Here is a 19,112-nt window from a genome sequence, read left to right as displayed (position 1 = left end):
CATCCCCATAATGAAGTGACAACTTATATTTAATTGGATTAGAAGGGGATGCGGAAAAGTATGAAAACATGAAATATACCTATATAATAATACAATCTGTGTACTCTCAAAAGTGTTGTCGTGATTGTACAAAGAATTGATATTCATGAAGTGGTTTGTTGGCTGTTCCAATTCCAATTCAGTACCTACGTTTGATTGGATTGAGAAAGAAACGAGAATATCAACGTATCACTTCACTTTAAAAACTAAAGAAAAAAAACAAAAATTACTTACTATGAAAATATTATAAAAATAATTATGTGTAGAAAATTTCAGTAGATATGCCTGCATGGCGAATCTTGTCCCAATATTCGAAAGTAGGGCAATAATTTAACCCGTGTTCTATTTTATGGGAAAATTTTTAAAATTTATACCTACTGTAGAGGAAAATAAAAGGAAATTTTTGACTAGAGAAAACATGTGGTAATAAATGGGTAGGTATGGAAATTGACAAATAGAAAAGATATTTATTTACATCTTAAAACTAAAGTCTATTATCGGGATTCAGGTCATCGTTTGGTACTGGCTACACTATCTTCGCGATTGGCTGCAGACTCGGACTGTAAAGCCTGGTACACACGATCCAATTTATTTGATAAAATTTATCAAAATATATTTGGTTGCATGGAAAGTCAATTATATTAGATCATGTAAACGCTTTGATAATCTAAGTTTTTTTTTCAAATTTTCAACGTTTTGTTGATCAATGGCACCAATTCTGAAAATAGAAATTATATATATTTTCAGAATTATTTTCAGAGTTGTGTCTTATGGTGTCTCCGATCAACAAAACGTTAAAAATTTGAGAAAGACATCATCAGAGCGTCCACACAACCGAATATGTTTGATTAAATTCAACTTGATTTGACAAATCGAGTTTGTCAAATATATTGGATCATGTGTACGCTCCTTAATTGGAGAGTTCTTGAAGAACTCAATTATTGAGTGTGTTACCAGATCCCAATCCAGCTGATCTAGTCCGCAGCCCAACCTGGGTATAGCTAGCTTTTTAATTTCCAATTCTGTGCATTTTACAACTAGATTTTTCAATCTCTCTTTGTTGGTTTTTGTTGGTATTGTTCTTTTGTTACCATGTAGAGGATATAGTTCTTGGTTTTTTTACTGTTGAGTTTGCTCCCTTTTTTGATCTCTACTACCTCCCACACCAAAGCCCCCCTTTTCCTTAAGGTGTCTCTCTCTCCAAATTTCCTAGAAATTTGCTTCGCTACACCTGCGGACATTTGTAAGTCGGAGCTGACACAATGTGCCAGTGTGTACTCTGGGAAGCAGATGAGTAGATCTTCCTCTATCTCCTCCAGAGTAAAGACGCTGTTGGAAGTTGTTACCAACTCCCCCCAGCTTCCCCTCTGGAGCTTCTCTTTCAACTCTCTCTCCTTTCTATCCAATATGTCTTTGACTTGAGCTGGTGTTGTTGGGGCGGCTTCCAGGTATTCCTTGTATGGAAGTAGGGCAGCCACCGCCGCCGGCACAGCTGGTCGATAAAATCTTTCTTTAACCGCCCTAAGTACTAAATACTGCATTGGCTCAAATAGCTTATGCTGATAGAAGAGCAGACTGAAGGGGTGGCCCAACTCCCCCCATTGATTGGTCTTCAATCCTCCCCAGGGGTTGGTGGGGGTGCTTGATTGTTCAAGTAACACACGACTGAATCATATATTTATGATCTTAAAAATAAGTGATAACGCTAGTAACATTTGAAATTGATCATAATTGCATCAATCTTCCATCTTCCCTTTAATTTAAAAGCAATAAGATACACATTGTTTTTTTTATGGGAGTAAATCAAATTGATGATATGATAGGTGTGGCGTCAACTGACAGACGTATGTCAGATGCCAAGTCGTAGGCGCAGCTGCCAAGCGCATCTGCGCGCGCAGCTAACTGTGACGTAGTGGGAGGCATGGTACCTCTAGCCACAGACGCAGTTCACCTATTTATTCATTAAGTTAATCTGTATTTATCTCGCACGCGATTACTATGTATATTTTATGTGTTCCCCAAATAAACGCTTGTCAATTGACACACACCTGTCTGTCTGACTATTTATTTTATTTATTCAAGTCATAGCTTGACGTTTTCGAGTTGAGGCCTAGACCTCACAATAGGTACAAAAATTACAATGATATTCCTTCTAAGTAGGTAATTAGAAATTTCTGACTTTAATCAGTGATGATGGTTTAAATACACAGACACACATAAAAAGTCTTCCTACTACAACAGCATTCCATGCCATTAGAAAAATTACAGGGAAAACCTGTGAAAACTTCTTAGTTCTTAGGACCTCATTTTAAAATTGAGAAAAACTGCATATTTTCATGGGATATTTTAAATTATCTTAGTAATAAAATTACATTTCAAATATACAATTATTTTAAAAAAAAAAAATACCTTCCCTTGCATTTGCATTTCACACAGCAATAGTAAATTCAAGGTCGTGTGGGAACTGGGAAGTTCCTTGTCAAGACTTTCTTTCTCTGTAAAAATGAAAAAAATACAACAAATAAAAATTACTTACTATGAACATATTTTTAAAACATTCTGTTTGAAATTATAATTCATTGCGGTTTGAAGTTGATGCTGTAAGATGTTTAGTACAGGGGAGAATAGGTATTCGCTTATAAAGTCATACAGCACCGTTGCGTACTCTTCTCTATTGGCTTCCTCTCCTCCTTAACAAAAAAATTGTTTTTTTTTTAAATTCAGTTTCTCCTAGGTGACTGAAGTAGATTCGAATGCAAAGTGCAAAACTATTTCACTCAAATTTGATTCAATTATTTTCTTCGTCTACAAGTTGAAATTTTTGACCACCCTGGTGGTTCAAATCAAGCATAAATTTGGTCAAGTTATTGACTGCTAAGTATACTTTATGTTTGTAAATGATCCATACTTAATTCTTAAAATTAAAATATTTAATATGACAGGAGGAAGAGAAAAAGTAAATGAATAAAATTACATGGGCTTAATGGTACATCACCATGTGCTATTGCAACAATATAAGAGTACCAATTGTACATATTTATGCATTATAAAGGTTTAAAATTGCATTCATTCTTAAAAAGTGTCAAGTATAATCTGTTCGGTATACCTAATAGCATATTATTATTGTTTTTCAAAAATTTAATTTTGTTTTCCATTGGTACAATCTGCATGTGGCCATCATGGAGGTCTGTATTGTACCAATATTTCAATATATTCAGCTGTCCAGATGTAATCTTTGTTACTATGATTGTTTTTAATCTATTTAGGTACCTATGTTTCATTATTATTACCTACTTTAATTCCGACAATGACCAATATTTTTTTTATTGTTAAGAAGCATCCAATTTTCTTAAACTTGTATTCGTCGGTATTGTATAAAATAGATAACTTTATATATATGTACCTTTACCTACTTACTTACGTTTTTAAAATTTATTATTCACCTGTGATTCTTTTTACTAGATTCTTAACTGTTTTCGTTGTTTTAATTCATTACATTTTTAAAACTGAATTTGTATTGTCTTATTTGGGGCGTGAAAGATAAGAAAAGACAATTCAAGGGCTTGGGGTAGAAAGAAACGAGTCAGCTGTATTTTTTATTTTTGTAGCAAATCGAGAATTAGCGTTTTACGTTTCGAGTTTTTGAGTTCGAGAAATACATCATCTCAAACCTCGAAGGGAATTACGAAATAATCCACAAGTGGTAAGTATCACATCACTTCAAATAAGAAGTTTATTTTTAGATTTCAACACAATATGACAAAACATTTAGCAAGGAATACGTGATTACATGATTTTATTTATGGAAATCCTTATATATTAAAAGATGTTTGAAGGAAAACCTTGATAGAGTCCGCCAGCCTTTTCTACTGAACCGATTTCAACAAATTTTTTTTTAAAACGTTCCTTTTGACGTGTAGATATGTCATCAAGAAAAAAAAATCGAAAATTTTGAAATTAAGGGCCGAAAAAATTGAAAAAACACGTTTTCTATTGTGTTTAAACAATAGAATTTCGAGTAGAAACCTTGATAGAGTTCGCCAGCCTTTTCTATCGAACCGATTTCGACAATTTTTTTTTTCAAACGTTCCTTTCGACGTGTAGATATGTCATCAAGAAAAAAAAATCGGAATTTTTCAAATTAAGGGTCGAAAAAATTGAAAAAACACTTTCTCTATTGTGTAGAAATGCACGTATTACAATGCACACCGACAACAATACACTCTGACAACAATACACTCAGAACGTTGCTATGTGGGCGTGTTTACAGCGTAGGGGTGTTGAGGAGGGAATGATGTTGTTGTGTTGCGAGTTACATTCATTGCTATAGTATTTTATTTTTTTAAAACTGGAATATTGTGGTGTCTGTTAAAATAATAAGGAGAGGAGGTTCTACACTTGAGATCATTTTTGGGTTAGGATTCTATTTCAACACACAAATTTAAATGTTTAGTGGAACATTGTTTGTAAAAAAGTTAATGTGAAGATGGAGAAGGGTTCAGTACAGTGTAGCCAGAATTTTCTCAAAGAGAGGGCAAAACCAGATTTTTGGGTATGAAAAATCGAAATTATAGGTAATGTAATGGAAACCCTTCGTAATGTATGATAATTTGTATGGACATGAAGGTGCAATTACTGCTCAAGTGAATTGAGAGCGAAAATTTGTTGAAAAAAATGGGTCGAAAAACGAAAAAACGGTTCATTATTGCGTGCATTTTTTTTCTAATTTTCACTCTCGGGGGGGGGGTGGCTCAAGTCACGTCCCTTCCTTAGCTAAGCTACCACTGGTAAGCTTTCTATACTTGGGATACAAATTTGACTATCCTACTTCAGATTTTCATTTAATAGAATTGAATTACTCCAGCATACTCACTACCTACTCATTTTATGCCATCATTTTACAAGAATTTCAAACATTTTTTTTACCCAATTTTACATATGTAGAATTTCAGAAAATTTACTCCTAAAAAATGATGATAATTATCAAGTCAGTAAGTATACCGGAGTAATTCAACACCTCAAGGTATAAATCTGAAGTGAATAGATGTAAGTTTTTTGAGAAAAAAAAATGTCCTTAATTCATTGTATAGAAATTGATAAAAATATTGTTCAAACTTGAATTTTTTAAACATTGTACTTTAGAACCAGAGTAGAATTTGCTATTGACACATTTCAACTGATTTGCATTTAGGAGCAGGGGCATGAGTTGAGTTGTCAAAAAAGCGAGCCCCGAAGGGGCGAGAGGCCTGAGCGAAGCGAGGTCCAGGGCGAGCAGCACGAGCGAAGCGAGTGCGCGAGCTGGGGGTCGAGGTCGCGGAGCGACCTAGGGGGCGAAGCCCCCTAGTAATATTTTAAAAAATCTTTACAATCGACAGAAAAATAACATTTGTAATAGAAACAATTGTCTCCACGTCTCTAGCCAAACGGCTGTACACGGCGTGGTTAAATAAATTAAAAAAAAAAACACTAAAAATAAACCAAGTAAATGGAATGCAGGTAGGCACGTATAAATATTTTTTATTACATACTCTTGAGTATTTGTACGAACAGGTTTTCAAAAATTCTAATGGGTAGGATTAGGAATTCTGGCAAAGTTTATGGTTTTAACCCGTTGTTACTTTATGCCAAATTGTTCAAAAAAAAATGAAAAATTAACTAAACGTTAGTACGTTTTATGATGTGGGCAAAATTATGAACAATCGTACAAACGTTTTGAAATTCGTCAAATATCTACCTAAGTTAAAGTAGAAAAATTTATATGAATTTCAAAAGTTTGAAAATTCCCAGGGTGAAAAATTGATTTCTTATTTCTTAAAATAGGTAGTTACTTACTTCGTGATTTTGTTTCATATTGAAATTTCTAAAAAACTGCCATTCAGATTCAAAAAATATTTAATCCTAAATAAACTTACATGAAAAATATCGCTTTTTTACTCCTCAAAATACGAAAGTACGAATTCTGAAAGGCATTTGCCTTCGGTTTGCTCGGGTCTGTTCGCCATCTGTTCGCTTTCATATTTCAAACTTGAAATTTCTGAAAAAAAAAAAAAAAAAAGGTTTAACAGAATTCTGAATTTAAAAAAATATAGGCTCAACTCCTCACATGAAAAGGGTCATTCCATGTCAACTCAACCAACGTTTTTGGGTCATGTCTTTCGATTTTGCTCAATTTTTTTTTACTTTATCTACCCACCCAGTAAGTGAGAAAGCCGCAATCAGTGTGGTCCCAGCCCCATCAGGGGGTGGGTGGGTGGGGGCTTCCATTATTTTCACATTGTCTCAAGGTACTCAACTTCAGCAGCCCATTCCTCCAAAACTATGATACTTTGATCAAAACTGATTTCACAATTCATGAACTTTTTTTTTTGTTGAAATTTTCAAAAGTTGAAAGTTGAACTTTCAATTTGAAAGTTTAAATTTCAAAATGGCGCTGTAAGTTGGAGCTATCATTTGAAATTTTGAAATAATTTCCAAAGATGTACATTTTGATAGTTTTTCGAAATATTTAGGTTTCGAGATGGCACTCGTTGATGGAGGGGGAGCACCCCCACCCCCAATTTTGGGTGAAACTTTCAAAAGAAAATCTGGGGCATGTGATGTATCGAATTGTACGTTTTCGGCGACGCTGAACACGAATATGACGTCAGATTTTTAATTGGACCCCATCCACGGTCCCCGGCACCTCCCCAAAGGGGGTAAAAATTCAAAAAAGTGTTTGATTCGTGTGACACATGAAATAGTATGTTTTCACTTTTCGATATCGCTGAACACGAATATGGCCTTAGTTTTTCCAACTGACCTCACCCATGGCCCCCAGCACCTCCCCAAAGGGGTAAAAGTGAAAAAAATGGTTTGATTCGTGTGACATATGGAATAGTATGTTTTCGATATCACTGAACACGAATATAGCCTTATTTTCTTGCTAAACCTCATGTACGGAGCTTCAGGTAGTCCTTTGTGTATGTAACACTGAAAAAAAAGATGTGAAAAATTTAACCCCCTTTGGGGAGGTGCTGGGGGCCGTGGACGGGGTCCAATCGAAAATATGACGTCATATTCGTGTTCAGCGTCGCCGAAAACATACAATTCGATACATCACATGCCCCAGATTTTCTTTTGAAAGTTCCACCCAAAATTGGGGGTGGAGGTGCTCCCCCTCCGTCAACGAGTGCCATCTCGAAATCTAAATATTTCGAAAAAGTATCAAAATGTACATCTATGGAAATTTTTTCGAAATTCTAAATGGTAGCTCCCACTTACAGCGTCATTTTGAAATTTGAAGTTTCAAATAGTGTTTTTTACTCCAGATTGGTCAACGTGTTGTAGAATTAAGTTTGTATCGATTTGTTTGCCGTTGAATATTTAAAAAGATGTTCGTTTTGTGTTGTTTTATTTCATTGCATTAGTCGAACAACGGCTATTTTTCATTGAGCCTCCCTCTCAGAACCCCATTTTTGGAGGTTTTGCCAAAATATGTGATATCAAATTCGTACTCAGGCGCCTCTGAAACACTATTTTGATGTGTAATACGATATTTAGGCCCATTTTTGATTTTTAACCCCCCCCCCCTCTGAAGCCCATTTCGGGGTTCAAGTCGAAATAATATCAAATTTGTACTCTGGAGCCTTAAAAACAATAATTTTGATCTGCCACTTGAAATTTGGGTCAGTTTTTGATTTTTGAACCTCCCTCTCTGAAGCCCATTTTGGGGTTCACGTAGAAATCATATCAAATTTGTACTCTGGAGCCTTAAAAACAATAATTTTGATCTGCCACTTGAAATTTGGGTCAGTTTTTGAATTTTGAACCTCCCTCTCTGAAGCCCATTTTGGGGTTCACGTAGAAATCATATCAAATTTGTACTCTGGAGCCTTGAAAACGATAATTTTGATGTGCCACTTGAAATTTGGGTCAGTTTTTGATTTTTGAACCTCCCCCTCTGAAGCCCATTTTGGGGGTAACGCCGACATAACGTCAAATTCGTACTCTGGAGCTTAAAAAACATTCATTTTGATGTGCCACTTGAAATTTGGGTAAATTTTTGAATTTTGAACCCCCCCTTCAAAAGCCCATTTTGAAGTTTTCGCCAAAGTGGCATCAAATTCGTATTCAGGAGCGTCAAAAACATCTATTTCGATATGTCTCGTGATATTCAGGCCAATTTTGAAATTTTGAACCTCCTCTTCAAAAGCCCCTATTGGGGCTTCCTCCGAAATGAAATCAAATTCGTACTTAGGATCCCCGATAACTTATATTTTGATGTACAACCCGATATTTAGGGCCATTTCTGAGTTTTGGACCCCCCCTCTTCTTCAGAAACCCATTTTGGGGCTCACGTTGAAATCTTTTTATCAAATTTGTACGTAGGAGCTTCGAAAACATGCATTTTGATATGCTACTTAATATTTGGGCTTGTTTTTGAGTTTTGAACCTCCCCATCAGCAGCTCCTTGTGGGATTTCCGCTGAAATAATATCAAATTCTTGTTCAGGAGTCTTAAAAATATATATTTTGATACACGACATGATATTTTGGCCTATTTTTGAATTTTGGATCTCTCTCTCTTAAGCCCCTTTTGGGTTTGGGGCTGAAATGTTACCAAAATCGTGACCAGCGGCAGCGGGTTCGAAAACATATATTTTGATACGTCACATGATGAGTAAGCTCATTTTGAAATTTTGAACCCACCCCCCTCCTCGAAGCCCCTATCGACCTGAGCGTCAAAATAATGTCAAATTCGAGTTCGGGAAGTTCAAAAACATAAGTATTTCGACACCTCTCATATTTTCAAATTCATCATTCACCCCCCCCCCCTTTTCGAAGCACATTTCAAAATGTCCACGAAACACGACGATTTTTCAGTCATAATATCAAATATGCTCCTGCAGGAAAAAGGTTTAGGCTACTTGCTTCCAAATGCAGCTGAAATTTCGAATATATGGCTGCAAATATCGAAAATCATCTTCAAACCGTTATGGTAAGTAACAAAATATACAAGATTTATAAATAAAGTCGAAAACGCCTTCGAAATACTCGATAGGCAACTTGAATAATTGATCGAAGTCGAAACACGGTGATTTTTCGTTCATAATGAGAACGCCCCTGCAAAAATAATCCATAGGCAACTCAAATAACACGACCAATCGGAAGGTTTCAGACTTGTGCTGTAATGAGACATTAATTTTGGCTATTTCACGGACACACAGCGCCATCTATCGGAAAAAAATGGAACCAAAAATCGAAATTTAAAAAGTGGCGAAATGAGAGCTAGATATGCGCGTGGCGCTATCTCTCGGAATATTACATAACTACGTAGAGAAAATGTGATAGAAAAGGGTCTTTCGACTTGCGTATATATCCAGCAGAATTTTCAGTTTTGGCGCAGCTTTGAAATTACTTTTCTGACTTGCGTCTATATCCAGCAGAAATTCAGTTTCGGCGCAAATTTGGTTTTTCACTTGCGTCTATATCCAGCAGAATTTTCAGTTTTGGCGCAGCTTCAAAATTACTTTTCTGACTTGCGTCTATATCCAGCAGAATTTTCAGTTTTGGCGCAGCTTCAAAATTACTTTTCCAACTTGCGTCTATATCCAGCAGAATTGTCAGTTTTGGCGCAGCTTCAAAATTACTTTTCCAACTTGCGTCTATATCCAGCAGAATTTTCAATTTCGGCTCAGCACTACAATTACTTTTCTGACTTGCGTCTATGTCCAGCAGAATTTTCAGTTTTGGGATAGCTTTAAAATTACTTTTCCGACTTGCGTCTATATCCAGCAAAAATTCAGTTCCGGCGCAAATTTTGTTTTTCACTTGCGTCTATATCCAGCAGAATTTTCAGTTTTGACGCGGCTTTAAAATTACTTTTCCGACTTGCATGTATATCCAGCAGAAATTCAGTTCTGGCGCAAATTTTGTTTTTCATTTGCGTCTATATCCAGCAGAATTTTCAGTTTTGGAGCAACTTTTAAACAAGTTTTCCTGAGCTAAAGGAAACTTTTGGAGATGTACGAGGTGTCGTCGATGGGGTTTTCGAACACGGGGAATCCATTTCCGGTGCTAGTTTCCCTTCAAAGTTCAAAGCTTTCACAATAATCGAACTTTTTATTGAAAAGTTGAACTTTCAAGCGCAAAAATGCAACTGGAGTAATACGAATGGCATATTCGTAATCAGCGATGCTTAATTAGTAGTAATCGACCCTTCGAACGCTTAATTACTAATTAGTGAATAATTTAAAAACTGCGCCAAAAGTGAAAATCCTCCTGGATACAGACGCAAGTGAAAAATAAATTTTCACCCCGAAACTGAATTTCAGCTGGGTATATACGCAAGTCAAAAAACCCTTTTCTATCCCATTTTCTCGACGTAGTTCCGAAATATTCGGAAAGATAGCGCCACGCGCATATCTAGCGCTCATTTTGCCACTTTTTAAACCTCGATTTGAAATAAATAAAACAGAACGAGGTTTCTTTTTTTCTCGGATAGGTGGCGCTGTGTGTCCGTTGAGGAGTCAAACCAAAGCGGTTGCTTATCGTGATTTTTGCAGGGGATTATATTATACCCGGTGCAATATTTGGACGCATTTGAGACCGGAGAGAGGGGACAATCACGACATCAACGCAATAATTTATACTGTATTTCAAATAAGAAAATTGATTTTCAATTAAAAGTACAGACTTGATAGAAACTTTGGTAAACATGATAACACATTTCGCTATTTGTGATTTATACAGGTAGGTATATACCTATATTTTTTAAAATGGAAATAAAATAATAATTATACAAAAAAATAAACCTGTACAATGAACAGACAAGTGACATTCGTTACAAAAAATAACACAAAAATAGAAAAACATAATATAACCGGTCACTTAACGAAGGACAAAGGATACAATATTTTTCATGTAACTTCAGTCTTTTAACAACAAATATCTCAACGAAGTTCACCTTCCGTAGAGGTATAATCAGGATGAAGGGGAATATCTGTTCTATAGTCTAATAACTGGAAATCGTTATCATCTGCCTGGGTACTTGGCCTGTTGATGATGCTCAATTCATAAACAGAAACTTTGTAGGACGGATGACCGTAAACCGAAACGTATAAAGGTCTTTTTAAACTGAAAAAAAAAACAATCACTTATCAGAAGAAATATTCTAGAATAACAAAACATCTCGTCAACAGTCACAATGCCATAATTTCAACATTTTTATCGTATTCGTCGATAAAATGCCTCACATTTTGCACTAGCTTACTCAAATTCAAACGAATAGGCCTACGTAGAAATTTTACAATGGCTCCTATTCGCTTTTCATTTTAAAACATTGAGATGAAATGTTTACTCAAATTTACCGTTCATGAACGTGAACTGTATCGACACCGCAAGTTGCAGAGTGAAGAATGTATGAGTTTGGCTCGTACAATGGTAACTGATGACTCTTACTATTAGATATATATAAATCGGCGTCGCCCCATCTAAACACAAACGTTGGTACCAGTATAATGCAAATTAAATTATACGAAGTAGCCGTAGATTAGTTAACTCGCAAATCAGATTATGCTTCATTGAAAATTGAAATCCTATACTCACTCCGAAGACAAACGTATATCAAGCGACTGTGGGTAATACAATTTGAAGACAGCTACACTGCCACCTTCAACATGACCTTTGAACATCGGCCATACGACATCAACTTCAATTCTCTCAAACAATACACAACTTATTGTCGTTGAAATCATCTGAGCAAAAAGCATTTCATCATTTCAAAACGTTATTAATTAATTAGTAGCATTACGTGTAACTGGAAATGTTGAAAATTTACTCACCCAAACAACGATGCCATATAAAAACAGGAAACTTCTCATTGGGAAAATGTAGTTCATTATTCCTGCTGTCGAAAACTTCGATTAGAAAGATAGAATTCGATCACGATCACAATCGCGAGCAAATAAATTCGTCTAATCTAAATGCTTTATGCTTTAGTGGAATGTGCAATCCTGATATCACCAAAGTATGCAAACATTGTGAACAAAGTGGAACCCTTTCCGATTGAATCATCTAGTTAACTAGTTTCAATATTGTGCATGCTGCATGGAGATATTGAAATGTTTGCTACATTAAAGAATATAGACACACAGCGCCATCTATCGGAATAAAAGATAAAATAACCATAACGGAAACGATCTTAACAAACTCCCCCGCTGAGACAACAGGTCTCAGGAGAAGCTGCAACCAACTAATCAAATGTGGTCCTCCGTTCGAGCCGGATGCTGTAAAACCGTAAGATGTTGATTATTCGTGATAATCTTTAACCAAAAATCGAGAATTGAAAAGTAGGAGTGAAATCAAATGAGAGCTAGATATGACGCACATTGTACAATGATAGTTCCATAACAAAGTTTCTGTTTTTCCCGGTAGATGGCGCTGTGTGTCCGATGAAGAGTCAAACCAAAGAGGTTGCCTATCGTGATTTTCGCAGGGGATTATACCCCAAACCCCATACACAGGGCTTGAAAAAAAAAATTGGTAAATTAGTGAGGAAATTTCTGGTAAATTACTGAGGTAAATGTTATTAAATTGCTGGGGGTAATTCTTGGTAAATTCGTAAATTTTGGTAAATTGGTAAATTTTGGTAAATTGGTAAATTTTGGTAAATTGATAAATTTTGGTAAATTTTGATAAATCGGTAAATTTTGGTAAATTGGTAAATTTTGGTAAATTGGTAAATTTTGGTAAATTGGTAAATTTTGGTAACTCGGTAAATTTTAGTAACTTGGTAAATTTTAGTAAATTGGTAAATTTTAGTAAATTGGTAAATTTTGGTTAATTGGTAAATTTTGGTGGGCATAGGTGAGTAAGATGGGTGAATCGGCCCCCGGCACATTCAGCGATGAAATTTTGGTGGTAGGTAGATACCATCAAAATACTTTAATCCACCAAGTTACAGACCTGTATCTTGAGTGGCTCTTGAGTAATGGGTTAATTACTCAAATCGGCCTCAGACCTTTTTCTCCAGATTGGCTCGACCGATTTTTTTCAAACTTGGACCAATGTGTAGCTATATACGAGGGACTTCCATGAAAAAATTTTAAGCTTCCCCCCACTATTTTTCCCCCCTCAAATACTCGACTCAAAATTTGAGTGCCTTCCTTACCTATGAAGCATACTCGGCACAATTTTTCAATTCACGTTTTTAGATACCCTATTGACTCGAGAGTAACATATCTTTTTTTCAGAAGTGTATCTCATTGGGGCCATGGTGAAAAACGAGGGGGGAACCAGTCATAACGAGCAAAAAAATCCAAAAAACCCAATAATCTTCAACGTAACTGAGAAGCTGAAAGTTAATTATTCAACAGATACTTACTTTTTCGAGACACAAACAAAAATATTACCAATAAGCATGCAATAAATCAATTGGACCCTCGATTGAGCTGCTGTGACCCCCCCCCCCTCACCCTCTTTTTGGTGGTTCAAAATAATCAAGGCAATATGGGTGTCATTTCCATATGATTCGAACCTCCTGAGCACGAATATGGTGTCAATTTTTCAATTAGAGGACGCCAAAGTCAATTGGGCTTCAGATGGGCACTGTAGCCCCCCTCCCATCTTATTTTTTGGGGTCCGGATACTTTTTAGGCAAAGTGGACATAATTTTTCAGACAAATCAAATCTGCTGAACACGAATATGATGTCTAATCTTTTAGTTATATAGAGTGCCCTCAATGTCTCATTGGGGGGGGATCCATGCTTCAAAATGCAATACTTGAAATCATTCTTTGAATGAAAAAAAAATCCAATTTCTATAGTATAAACAAAAAGACATCTTACCTTACACATAACAAAGAGCAGAAAAATAAATACCGAATGATATGATTTATTATTTCACAACGACTTTTTTAAAAACTTATGGGCTCAAAAAAATGGGAGGGAAGGGGGTTTAGTGTCCCAACCCTAGGCTCAATTCATTTGGGGCCCTCTAATCAAATATTAGATGTGATTTTCGTGCTGAGCAAGTTTTATTAGTCTGAAAAATGAGGCCCACTTTGCCTAAAAAGTATCCGGACCCCAAAAAATAAGATGGGAGGGGGGCTACAGTGCCCATCTGAGGCCCAATTGACTTTGGCGTCCTCTAATTGAAAAATTGACACCATATTCGTGCTCAGGAGGTTCGAATCATATGGAAATGACACCCATATTGCCTTGATTATTTTGAACCCCCAAAAAGTGGGTGAGGGGGGGGGTCACAGCAGCTCAATCGAGGGTCCAATTGATTTATTGCATGCTTATTGGTAATATTTTTGTTTGTGTCTCGAAAAAGTAAGTATCTGTTGAATAATTAACTTTCAGCTTCTCAGTTACGTTGAAGATTATTGGGTTTTTTGGATTTTTTTGCTCGTTATGACTGGTTCCCCCCTCGTTTTTCACCATGGCCCCAATGAGATACACTTCTGAAAAAAAGATATGTTACTCTCGAGTCAATAGGGTATCTAAAAACGTGAATTGAAAAATTGTGCCGAGTATGCTTCATAGGTAAGGAAGGCATTCAAATTTTGAGTCGAGTATTTGAGGGGGGAAAAATAGTGGGGGGAAGCTTAAAATTTTTTCATGGAAGTCCCTCGTTTATAGCTACACATTGGTCCAAGTTTGAAAAAAATCGGTCGAGCCAATCTGGAGAAAAAGGTCTGAGGCCGATTTGAGTAATTAACCCATTACTCAAGAGCCACTCAAGATACAGGTCTGTAACTTGGTGGATTAAAGTATTTTGATGGTATCTACCTACCACCAAAATTTCATCGCTGAATGTGCCGGGGGCCGATTCACCCATCTTACTCACCTATGCCCTTTGTTTATTTTCCTGTATAACAGAGCAAAGTCGGTTAATCTTGCCTACTGTGCAAGATGTTTTTTTTTCTAATATCTTACATTCAAAATTTCTCAATCTCAGGAAACAAAGTATAGTAATTTCATAATAATTCTAAAAAAGTATATATTTTTTAAGAACAATAATCAGGGGTGCTAACCGTAACCACAAAAAACCGAAAACCGTAAATGAAACCCAAACAAGAGCCATAATTTTAGCCATTTTCAAACCTTAACTGAAAACAAAAACCAAAATTTCATAGGTTTTTTAAAAACCGTAAAAAACCATAACAAGCATAATGAAGCAGCGTGAGTGAAAGTGAAACCAAAACCTAAACCGATATAATTTATTTCGGTTTTTGGTTTGGGTTTTTTTCAGTTTTTTTTATTAGGTACATTTTTTGCAATTTTTCACTTTTTTGATTTTTGATTACAAATTCATGTATTAAAAAAATTATATAATTATTGTTTTTGAAAAATATATACTTTTTTAGAATTATTATGGAATTACTATACTTTGTTTCCTGAGATTGAGAAATTTTGAATTGAAGATATTTGAAAAAAAAATTATGTAAAACCAAAAAAAAACGAAAACCGAAACTGAAACCGAATTTTTGTAAATAAGATCAAAACCAAAACCGAAAACCGAAATTTTGAATTTCAAAACCAAAACTGAACCGAAAACTGAAAAATTTCAAGGAAAAATTGGAGTGAACCCGTAATTGTAATTAAAATAATAAAGGTTAGCACCCCTGACAATAATTATATAATATTTTTTTAATACATGAATTTTGTAATCAAAAGTCAAAAAAGTAAAAAAATAGCAAAAATAAAAAATGAATAAAAAAAAATGTACCTAATAAAAAAAAATGGAAAAAACCCAAACTGAAAATCAAAATAAATTATATATCGGTTTAGGTTTTGGTTTCACTCACGCTGCTTCATTATTTTTGTTATGGTTTTTTACGGTTTTTCAAAAAACCTATGAAATTTTGGTTTTTGTTTTCAGTTAGCCGTTAGGGTTTGAAAATGGCTAAAATTATGGATCTTGTTCGGGTTTTGGTTTTTTGTGGTTAAGGTTAGCACCCCTGGCAAGTGATCACTTTTTTAAGTACTTTGTGTATGGGACTAGAAAGTGGCACTTTGGCAGTGCCAAATTTGTCAACTTTTTTATTTTTCTAGCCTTTTCACCTTTAGCATCAGTTTTCACTTTATTTTTACCAAAAATGCAACATTAATTAGGCTAATTACCTGAAAAATTCCAAAACCAATTCAGTTTTCAATCAGTTACACTCTCAGTTTCGGTTTTGAATTTGAGAAGTAAACGCTCCCGAGTTTGGTTTTGGTTTTTGTTGTGGAAAAATATAAATAACGCTCCTGGTTTCGGTTTTGGTTTTGAGCAATTTTAATCGGTTTTTGGGGGCTTCAGTTTCAGTTTTGGTTTCAGTTTGCAAGCCCTGTCCATACAATATTCGATGAAGGCATTTTTGATTTTTTGAGATCTGACCAATGTCCGATTTAGGTGAGTGATATACCGATTGTTAGGTTTTCGACGCCGTAGATATCAATTCCGCAGTGTTGGCATAACAAAAATTTTTTTCATTACGTTATAATTTATAAATTGATTAAATTGTTTTATTTCAGATTTGTGAAATTTTTCGTTACGTTATTTTTCCTTTATTTTGTTACACAGATAATTCTGTTACGTTATGTTTTCCGTTTATCATTATATTTTCATTTCTGTTTTCCATTATTTTGTTATTTCGTTTCGTTTTTCGTTAGAGTACAAAAATGCCCAAAATGAGGGGCAACTCTGAAAAAAAAAAAAAAAAAAAAAACTGAAAAAGTACAAAATGGTTTAAGAATTTCTCAGTATTTTGTGCACATGTGTGTGAATAGAAGTTATGAAAGTAGGAGTGTTTTATAAAGTTGCTGTTTGAGTGCCCTGTTTTTGGTTTTGAATTTTGAAAGAGGCTCTCCTTAATTTGGGGGAGGTTGCAAAATTGTGGGCATGTTTTTAATTTTTTACAAATTAAATTTCATTTCAATCATTTTTAGAAATCCATTTTCTGGTAATTTCTAATTTGAGAGATTTTGGTGACTCCATTTTTTCAATTTTGAGAAATTTAATCAGGTAGTATATTTTCTTTTTTTAAAAAATGTATCTATATTTTGATACACGACATGATATTTTGGCCTATTTTTGAATTTTGGACATCTCTCTCTGAAGCCCCTTTGGGTTTGGGGCCGAAATATTGCCAAAATCGTGACCAGCGGGTTCGAAAACATGTATTTTGATACCTCACATGATGAGTAAGCTCATTTTGAAATTTTGAACCGACCCCTCCTCGAAGCCCATATTGACCTGAGCGTCAAAATAATGTCAAATTCTAGTTTGGGAAGTTCAAAAACATATGTATATTTCGACTCGTCGCATATTTTCGAATTAATTATCTCCCCCCCCCCTCCATCTCGAAACACATTTAAAAATGTCCACGAAATACGACGATTTTTCAGTCATAATATCAAATATGCTCCTGCAGGAAAAAGGGTTAGGCTACTTGCTTCCAAATGCTGCTGAAATTTCGAATATATGGTTGCAAATATCGTAAATCATCTTCAAACCATAACAAAATATACAAGATTTATAAATAAAGTCGAAAACACCTTCGAAATACTCGATAGGCAACTTGAATAATTGATCGAAGTCGAAACACGGTGATTTTTCGTTCATAATGAGATTGCCCCTGCAAAAATAATCCATAGGCAACTCAAATAACACGACCAATCGGAAGGTTTGAGACTTGTGCTGTATTGAGACATTAATTTTGGCTATTTCACGGACACACAGCGCCATCTATCGAAAAAAAACCGAACCAAAAATCAAGATTTAAAAAGTGACAAAATGAGAGCTAGATATGCGCGTGGCGCTATCTCTCGGAATATTACGGAACTACGTCTAGAAAATGGGATAGAAAAGGGGTTTTCGACTTGCGTATATATCCAGCAGAAATTCAGTTTCGGGGCAAATTTAGTTTTTCACTTGCGTCTATATCCAGCATAATTTTCAGTTTTGGCGCAGCTCTAAAATTACTTTTCTGACTTGCGTCTATATCCAGCAGAAATTCAGTTTCGGCGCAAATTTTGTTGTTCACTTGCGTCTATATCCAGCAGAGATTTAGTTTCGGCGCAAATTTTATTTTTCACTTGCGTCTATATCCAGCAGAATTTTCAGCTTGGGCGCAGCTTCAAAAGTACTTTTCTAACTTGCGTCTATATCCAGCAGAAATTCAGTTCCGGCGCAGCTTCAAAATTACTTTTTCAACTTGCGTCTATATCCAGCAGAAATTCAGTTTCGGCGCAAATTTTGTTTTTCACTTGCGTCTATATCCAGCAGAGATTCAGTTTCGGCGCAAATTTTTAGTTTTCACTTGCGTCTATATCCAGCAGAATTTTCAGTTTCGGCGCAGCTTCAAAATTACTTTTCTAACTTGCGTCTATATCCAGCAGAAATTCAGTTTTGGCGCAACTTTTAAACAAGTTTTCCTGAGCTTTAGGAAGCTTTTGGAGATGTACGAGGTGTCGTTCGATGGGGTTTTCGAACACGGGGAATCCATTCCCGGTGTTAGTTTCCCTCCAAAGTTCAATGCTTTCAAAATAATCGAACTTTTTACTGAAAAGTTGAACTTTCAAGTGCAAAAATGCAACATGGAGTAATACGAATGGCATATTCGTAATCAGCGACGCTGAATTAGTAGTACTCGACCCTTCGAACGCTTAATTACTAATTAGTGAATAATTTAGAAACTGCGCCAAAAGTGAAAATCCTCCTGGATACAGACGCAAGTGAAAAACAAATTTCCGCGCTGAAACTGAATTTCTGCTGGATATATACGCAAGTCAAAAAACCCTTTTCTATCGCATTTTCTCGACGTAGTTCCGAAATATTCGAAAAGATTCTCATTCGTCATTTTTACAAACTTGATTTTTTAACAACCGAACAAAAGTTCCGTTTTATTCGGATAGATGGCGCTGCGTGTCCGTTGAAAAGTTGAACCAAAGTGGTTGCCTATCATGACCGATTTAGGCGAGTGATATATCGATTGTTAGGTTTTCAACGTCGTAGATATCGATTCCGGTATCCATTTTTCGATTAGAGTGAAAAATGAGACCGGAGACTGAGGAGAGAGGATAATTAAACAATCAACGCAATAA

General features: G+C 35.5%; 1 protein-coding gene across 1 annotated transcript; it reads right to left on the bottom strand.

The window, feature by feature from the left end:
• Positions 1–10,650: 10,650 nt before the first annotated feature.
• On the bottom strand, positions 10,651–12,180 carry LOC135845748 (UPF0669 protein C6orf120 homolog). The gene is made up of 4 exons (XM_065364569.1): positions 11,861–12,180; positions 11,625–11,773; positions 11,387–11,509; positions 10,651–11,153 (listed from the first exon to the last, which is right to left on the bottom strand). The coding sequence occupies exons 1-4, from the start codon at positions 11,915–11,917 to the stop codon at positions 10,970–10,972; spliced, it is 513 nt and encodes a 170-aa protein (XP_065220641.1). The 5' UTR covers positions 11,918–12,180; the 3' UTR covers positions 10,651–10,969.
• Between the last annotated feature and the right edge of the window lie 6,932 nt (positions 12,181–19,112).

This window comes from Planococcus citri, chromosome 1 (assembly GCF_950023065.1).
Source record: "Planococcus citri chromosome 1, ihPlaCitr1.1, whole genome shotgun sequence".
Taxonomy (NCBI): domain Eukaryota; kingdom Metazoa; phylum Arthropoda; class Insecta; order Hemiptera; family Pseudococcidae; genus Planococcus; species Planococcus citri.
Note: the sequence above shows the minus strand (reverse complement) of the source record. Positions and strands in the feature narration are given on the sequence as shown.

What these genes read in the sequence shown, in the direction of transcription:
- LOC135845748 (XM_065364569.1), bottom strand. Translation starts at nt 11,917, where the DNA reads ATGAACTACATTTTCCCAATGAGAAGTTTCCTGTTTTTATATGGCATC. An exon ending in TATATGGCATCGTTGTTTGG is followed by an intron (nt 11,774 to 11,860) that starts GTGAGTAAATTT and finishes CTTTTTGCTCAG; the next exon opens with ATGATTTCAACGACAATAAG. An exon ending in ACAGTTCACGTTCATGAACG is followed by an intron (nt 11,154 to 11,386) that starts GTAAATTTGAGT and finishes TTTTTTTTTCAG; the next exon opens with TTTAAAAAGACCTTTATACG.